Raw genomic sequence first — 8,032 nt, forward strand, 5'->3', positions numbered from 1 at the left:
ATAGGATTCATCAATCCAGGTGGCTCAGATCTAGGACTGCCAGGTGAACACACACTTTGTGGTTCAGGTATAGAGTTGTTTGTTTCCGTGATAAATACAAAATGAAAAGTCATGTAAGGAAGAAGTGGGTCACTTCAGTTGACTTATTTCTCATAAATTGAGCTAATACTTAATATAGGAACTATAACTAGTGAAGAGTTTCCATGGCCGATTCTACCAAATGCTTATGAAAGAAGGAGTGTCACAATAGTGTAAATTTTTTTGTAGAAGTAGTAGAATCACTTAGTTTGTCTGTGAGGTCAGCATCATCCTCACAGCAGAACCAGATGCAGACATTGCAATAAAGAAAAGCTGTAGGCCAGCATTCTTCATGAATCTAGACAGAAAGGTTCCTACAGATCCAGGAGTATATGAAGAATTATACCCAGAGGACCCAGCATCCCCATAGTGGCTCATAACCATCTACAACTAAAGTTCCAGTAGATTCACTGCCCTCGTGTCTTTCACTGGCATTAGGCACATGTGTTGTGCACATACACACATTCAGGTAAAATACAAACATAAAAATGTAAAAAAAAAATAATTTTTGAGAATTATATTCTATCAGATTTTATATTGCTGTGTCAAAATCCTGTCATAAACAACTTAGGGAGATGAATTCAGGACATGGTCACAGAGGTTTTAGCCCAGACTTTTGCTTTGTTGATTGTGGGCCAGTGATGAGGCAGAGAATAATAGTGGTAGGAGCATGTCTCAGGCTGCTCAGCTCATGAGAGGGAGCATCCAGTGGCGCAGCGACCAGACTGAGGGATCAAGCTAGCCTTCAGGATCACACTCCCCCTGGCTACTTCCTCCAGCTAGGCCTCACCTCTCCTAAAAGTGTCTGTTGTCTTACAGATTAGTCTTGGCAGCAGTCAGTGTATGAGCTAGTGGGGGGCATTTCCTATTGAAACTATACTCTTGCACCCTTTGTCCCCAAAGGCTTTAACTTAGACAGAAAATGGAGTTGCCAGCATTGTTTAAAAGTCCCAGGCTGTTAGCTGAGTGTGTGGTGCATGCCTGGAGTCCTAGCACTGCAGAAGCCAAGGCAGGAAGACTGAATTGAGGGCCAGCCTAGGAGACAGACAGACAGACAGACAGACACACACACACACACACACACACACACACACAGATGAGCCCCGCATGACAGACAGTTGCTGTTCTTTAGATAGTAGAACAAATGATATATAACTTGTTATAAGCTGGTTTACTAGAGTTGCTTGGGTTCTGTTTTCAGGAATATTGGGACCCTTGGGGAAATGAGGGTTGGAGGTGTCTGTAGTGCTCTTGCTTCTTCTCTGTAAACACTAGCTGTTTTGTTATATCTCCTTCTTCCCCACAAAGCTAATTGTTTTCTTTGTAGGGGAAACTGCCTACCAGAATCACAGTTCCTCTCTCTGTGATTAGCCAGCCAATGAAGGGCAAGAGCGTGGTCACAGCCCCCATCATCAAAGGCAACCTTGGAGCCAAGTGAGTGCTGTTTGTAGAATTGCAAATGCAGTTGGTCCAGAATGGGAAGGTGGCTGGCAGCTGACATGCTCATCAGTAATACACATTGCATCCCCAGTACTGTTTTGGATGCAATGAGTAAGACACAAAAGAGCCATTTTGTGCTCGGCTTATATTGTAGAGTAGGGAGAGGAATCCGACGGGGGTGGGGGGGGGGGTAGTAAAGCAGTATATATTGCGTGTAAAAAGCAAGGAGGTTTCGAGGCCAGCCTGGTCTACAAAATGAGTGCCAGGACAGCCAGGGCTACACAGAGAAACCTTGTCTCGAAAAACCAAAAAAAAAAAAAAAAAAAAAAAAAAAAAAAAAGCAAGGAGGTGCAGGGTGTGGCCTGTGATGCTGTAAGGGACCCTCCCTGTATTTGAGGCCAAGCTTAAGATAGTTTGGCGAATGTTGGTTTTCTCTGGCTCTGACTTAAACAGGAATAAAAGACTCATGCAGTCATTCTGGCATTCCTAATCATTATAAAGCTGTTTTGGGATGTGGGGTGGCCCTTTCTTTCCTAAGAGACAGGCTTAGGCATCTTCCTGGGTTGCTGAGGCTGACTCACTCCTGTACTCTCTGGGATACTCTGAGTTCTTGTCCAACTGCAAGAGTTCCTTGCCAGGGATACATGCTTCCTGGTAGTGCCTGACTCTTCCTGGGCCGTGTATAGAGTTTAGGTCATTTTATCCACTACTCTGGTGGTTCTTGCCACGGAAGGCTAGAAGAAATGTCCTAGTATGAGATTGCGTTTGAATCGAGAAGATTCTTCCTGGGCATCAGGCCTCTTCGTTGTCCGTCATGCAGTCTGTAGCCTCAGCCTGAGCCTGAGCAGTGTTGTCATACTTACCTCCGTTTCCCTTTCACAGTCTCAGTGGGCTGGGTCGAAACATCATCCTCACGACCATGCCAGCAGGTACTAAGCTCATTGCTGGCAATAAGCCAGTGAGTTTCCTCACTGCTCAGCAGTTGCAGCAGCTTCAGCAACAAGGTCAGGCTACGCAGGTAAGGTCTGATACAGACTGTTGACCAGCTCAGGTTTGTCTGTTTTCTTTTCTTAACTGATGAACAGTGCAGTCCACTGATCAGACCTCCTCTCTTTGTAAGCAGGTGCGCATCCAGACCGTCCCAGCATCCCATCTGCAACAGGGCACGGCTTCTGGCTCCTCCAAAGCAGTGTCCACTGTTGTTGTGACCACAGCTCCATCTCCTAAACAAGCACCTGAGCAGCAGTGACCGAGGAGAGGCAGCTTCTCTAAGAGACCAGGCCCGGTGGATCTCTGCTGACAGAAAGGGAGCAGCAGGAGGCTGCATCGTTCTTCTGAGCTGTCCTGTTGACGCAGGGTGGTGGAGAGTGATGGCAACTGCGGCCTAGATTCTGCTGCCATGCTCCAGAGTGAAGCTCTGACAGGGGTCCCTCTTTAGGGTTCCAGGGATAATCTGTCTAGTCCAGGAAGAGAGAACGTCAGAGTCTTGGGAGGTCACAGTCACACAAGCCAGGGTTACCTCCCGAGTGTTGGATGCCCAGGGAGCAGGCCTGCCAGTTGCTGAGTGGGCCGGCAGGGAATAAGCCTCATTCTATGTGAGGATTTTACTTTTCAGTTTCTGATCCTCTTGGTGACTTGTTGAGATGTGAGTTTTGTGTCCAGAAAATTTTTGTGTAACTTATTTTTTTAAAGAACCTACTATATGTCTTTTATCAAATAGAAACCTGGGCTTTAGTGCCCCTAAACTGATCACTTACCCCTTCAACCAGAATGAGAACATAGCAAAGCTCTTAGTAGGTTGGCGGCTTACTTGATAGTGGAGAGGTTATATAGTAAGAAATGTAGGCCATGAGGTAGCATGGACCCCTCAAGTGGGACTAGTTCAGCACAGTGTACTGAATATGAGTGTCTGATCTTGGTTGTCCCTGCGTCTGCTCCTGTGGGTTATCCTCGACAAGCCTGTTCACATGGAGGTTCAGAGCTGTTGGACAAGAGAGTAGGGAAAGCCGGTGGGATGCTGCTCTCAGAGAGCACTTGCTTATAGCCCAGACATTGCACATTCTCCTTGCTGTACAACAGCCATTGCAAACCAGACCCTTGGAGCTGGCCACCTGACTGGAACATAGAGGAAATGGTTAGGTAGGGGCAGGGGTAGGCACTGCCTGGCAGTGCCAGCTAGAGGAGAACTGAGTAAGTTTGGTGTTTTCATTCCTGGCCATTTCACATTTCTTAGCCACCATCAGCCACAGACAGAGCTCAGAGGGTACTTTACAAAGTCCAAGTACTTTATGGACTGCTTGTAGCTTGCTGTGGTGCAGGGCTGGGTGGGAAAATCTTTCTGCAGGGATAGGGCTTCCTTGTCTCTTTGTGAAAGTATCCAAATTATTAAAAATGTATCTTTAATTTCTGGGCCTTTAATCATTGTCTTTTACAGGGAAACAACTAGGGGACATGTAGAATGGAAATGCTGGTTTTAGTGGGGGGGGGGTGTTGAAACTGGTTCATTTGGCAAGCTGCTGAGAAACAGAAAAGGGTTAAAGTCGTTTGGCTACAGAATGGCTTTACAGTTGCTTTTGAATCTTACAGCAATTTTGTCAGATATAACTGGCATCCCTTTTTAATGATGGGAAGATAGAAATCTGAGGGGGAATTAGAGAAAACCAATACGAGCGCCTGGTCTTGGAATTCTAAGTCAGTCCTGGTGCTGAAGGTGAAACTCAGTGGTGAGAGAACCTGCCAGCTAGCTACCACAGGCCTGGGTTGGATTCCTAGCACCACTAAAAATGACATGGTAGAGTCATATGGGCCTATAATGGAATCCCTGTCACTCCAGAAGTAGAAGCTGGAAGATTAAGACTTCAGCCTCAGGCTCGCTCGGCTCACCTCAGCTGGCTAGAGGCTCACCTGGGTGTTATGGTAGACCCTGTCTCAGCACTGGAAAAAGAACGTTAGATCCTTCCTAAGGCACGTTCCCTTTGTGCTGAACTCTTTCCCAACATAATATTTTTATTGATTCTTTGGGAATTTCACATCATGTATCCTAATCACGCTCATTTCCCAGCCTTCCATGTCTGTTATTTGGGGCGGGGGAAGGATTGGTCAAAAGAGTGGGGGTCACCCTTGTGACCAGTTCCTCCCCCTCCAAATAAGGTAAAATAGAAAACAGGTCCAGTTTGTGTTGTCCACATACTTAGAGGATTGTGGTCAAACTCCCAGTGGCTCACCCCTCAGAACTGGGTCCCTCTCCTCCCACACTCCGACCAGAAGCCATTAGCTCTGGAGAGTCACACCTCAGCATCCCCATCACACTCCCTGAGAGGTCACCCTTTTGTGGCAGGGAGGAGCTGTGGGGTGGGGTTGTCACAGGCGCCTTCCATATCTCTCAACTGTACATGCAGTCACTGATAGCACTGCAGAAGCAGCCTCCCAGCCCTTTCCAGTCAGCTGGAGTACAGATCATGATCATGGCCTTCCACATGTACTGTGAAAACTCGCTGGGTTGTGTTCTGGTGAAACTTGAAGACAGGCCTAGCTCTTAAACCCCAGGAGACAGGATGAGACGGATATGCACTCCTGATGGGTGCCTGAAGACTGTTGTCAGGACCATAGTGGGGAATAGAGCTGACATGGAGTTTTGTGTTTTGGAATATATGTCACACAGAAAATCATTTGATAGTTTCTAGACAACAGTAAGAGAAAGTAGGTGATAATCTCTCAGATAATTACCGTTGCTAAACCTCTTCTGATTTTACTTTGCAAATCCCATAAAAGTCTCTCACATTTAGCTTCAGATTTATCCCAAGCTTTTATGGTGCTAGATCACCTGACTGCCTGTATGTGTAAGTGTATCGGATATATATATCCTAGACAGCACAGATATAAAATACAGGTCTGTTTTGAGGTGCCAGTGTGTGGGATTGACTCCCCAGAAAAGTCTAGTTTGGGTACTTCTAGTCTGTTGTTGGAATAGTAAAGATTAGAGACCTCTTAGTAGAGGTGCCCACAGCAACGTCCGCGAGTATATTAATACATGTGCTTTCTTCATATGTAGACCTCAAAAAGTTCCAGGCAGGCATTTGTCCTTTGAGCTTCTGGTCGATAGGTTGGTAAAATAATTCAGAAATATGTGTCCAAGACAAGATTTAATGAAAAGCATTCTGATTGGCTTGTACTTTATTTTATTTATTTTATTTTTATCTAGTTGCATCTGCATATTTGTGTGCATGTATCTATATTATATATGCACACATATATTTACATCATAGATGTGCAGGAGCTGGTGGAAGCCAGAAGAGGTTGTCTAGATGTAGGTGTTGTTAACTGAGCTCTGGTGCTCTGGAAGAGCAGGAAGTACTGTCTCTCCAGCCCCAAAGCTTGTACTTTGTACATTCACTGTCTATGAATGTTTTGCTAAGGTTGGTTATTCAATGAAGATACCCTAAACCACTGGTTAGTGATACAAAAATAATGTTTTATAGGATTATTTATTTATTTTATGTACACAAGTACACTGTAGCTGTCTTTAGACACACCAGAAAAGGGCATCAGATCTCATTACAGATGGTTGGGAGCCACCATGTGGTTGCTGGAAATTGAACTCAGGACCTCTGAAATACTCAGTAGTATTCTTAACTGCTAAGCCATCTCTCCAGCCCCACGCAAATAAAATTTAATGTTTTATATTTAATAATTGTATGCCAGTCCCTCAAGAATACTGTTTCTTCTGCCAGTATAAAAAAGTCTCAAGTGCATCTGTGCCTCTTTTTCTATGAAAATAAAATCGGAAATAGGTTCCTTTTCCAACTTGAACCTAAGAAAAGAACAAATTTTGTATTGTTGCTGGTGAATGGGTCTTCCAGTATTTGTTAAGTGAGTTTGAGTCCCTGCTCAGCTGGCAAACCAAAGGGACCCTTGAAAGGGGAGTGCGGGAGTTCTCTAATACCTAGTATTTTCAGATTCTAAGCCCTGTATGTGACTTTCTACAAGGCCAGCCAGCTAACCTTTCTTGAGTAAAGACCCTGAGGAACTTTGTGTTTTGTGAAGGAACAGGGTGTGGATTATGAGAAAGACACCAGGCTTCCAGGTCACTGTGGTGATTGGTGTTTCTACCTTGTAGCTGTTTGGTCTGATGCTGACCAGCCTCGGAGGGTTTCACTCGCATGCTTAAGTGACAGGGGAAGGCGAGAGTTCACTGAGACAGTGTCCCAGCCTCACACAAGGTTGTCCAAGTGAAAGGTGAAGACCCTTCACAGTCAGTCAGCACAGAAGCCTCTTCTCACTGGAACTAGTGTGTGTGTTTAGTTTTCCATGTTCTGTGTGGCTTTGTATATACTACTAAGTCTGGATATACCTTCTTTAAAGGGCCAGCTCTCCATTTCTCCCCTGTTCCTCTGTGGTATGTGTGTATTACTTTTTTTTTTTAGATTTGTTTTAATTTTATGCATGTGTATGTTTGCTTGTGTGTATGTGTACCACGTTTGCACCTGGGCCCTGTGGAGGTCAGAAGAGAATAACAGATACCCAGAAACAGCAGTTAGAGACAGTAGTGAACTGCCAAGCTTGGAGTCAATCCTGGGTCCTCTGGAAAAGCAGTAGGTGCTCTTATCAGCAGAGCTGTCTCTCCAGCTCCTGTGCTTCGTTTGCTTTGTTTTGTTTTGTTTGAGACAAGGTTTCAAAAGACTGTGGCTGTCCTGATAGTTAATTGTAGGTCACACTGGCCATGAACTCTGATCAGTTGCCTCTGTTTGCTGGGATTAAAGGTGTGCGGCTTGTCCCCGCTTTTACTGAGTGCCTACCACACTGCCTATGATAGCCATAGGAGTTCTTTTACATTTACTGTCAGTGCCTTGATGAACATCTCACTAATTCTTGCAGACATTTCAGCGCTAGGGCAAAGTGGATATTTAATAAATACCTGTTGAGGAAAAGGCATAAAAACTAAACAAACAAACCATACAAAACAAAACCTGTGCAGGGCCAACAGTATCAAGTCTGCGTTAAGAATTCAAAATCATTACATTTTAGCTGTTTTAAAATTGGAAGCTTTTCATAACCTGATCTTTTCTCCCTTGCATCTAGGAGGTACAGACTTGCTATATAATGTTCCTCAAAAGGATAATGTTGAGGAATCAGCAGAATTTCAGTTCTCAGCTCAGCTATGAACTAGCTACTTGATTTGAAGACATTATATGTTTCACCTATTTTTATCTCTGATCAAGGCTAAAATGCAGTACTCTGCATTACCAGGTGCCCACCACACTGCCTATGATAGCCATAGGAGTTCTTTTACATTTACTGTCAGTGCCTTGATGGACATCTCACTAATTCTTGCAGACATTTCAGAATGCTCTTCTGAATGAGCATTGATAGGATTGATTAGAGAATATTTAAAGATAACATTGAAAATACCAAAGCCTGTGAGTTGCTTTTTATTTAAAATGTGTTAGAGCCTTGGCCCTGCATTGAAGACACTGAGCTGTCGCCATCTAACTTTTTCTTTCTTTTTTTTTTTTTT

The 8,032-nt window shown here is 44.4% G+C and overlaps 1 protein-coding gene across 10 annotated transcripts in view; it reads left to right on the plus strand.

The window, feature by feature from the left end:
- Nfrkb (nuclear factor related to kappaB binding protein) overlaps positions 1 to 3,921 on the plus strand; it is a 40,606-nt gene extending 36,685 nt beyond the window's left edge. For all 10 annotated transcript variants that reach the window (XM_029481196.1, XM_021172119.2, XM_021172118.1 and 7 more), the window contains 3 exons: positions 1,406 to 1,512; positions 2,401 to 2,536; positions 2,642 to 3,921. In XM_029481196.1, the coding sequence (XP_029337056.1) occupies positions 1,406 to 1,512; positions 2,401 to 2,536; positions 2,642 to 2,767 (369 nt within the window). In that variant the 3' untranslated portion in view covers positions 2,768 to 3,921. The remainder of the gene's footprint in view (positions 1 to 1,405; positions 1,513 to 2,400; positions 2,537 to 2,641) is intronic.
- The last annotated feature ends 4,111 nt before the right edge of the window (positions 3,922 to 8,032 follow it).

The sequence above is a fragment of the Mus caroli genome, chromosome 9, assembly GCF_900094665.2.
Source record: "Mus caroli chromosome 9, CAROLI_EIJ_v1.1, whole genome shotgun sequence".
Lineage (NCBI taxonomy): Eukaryota > Metazoa > Chordata > Mammalia > Rodentia > Muridae > Mus > Mus caroli.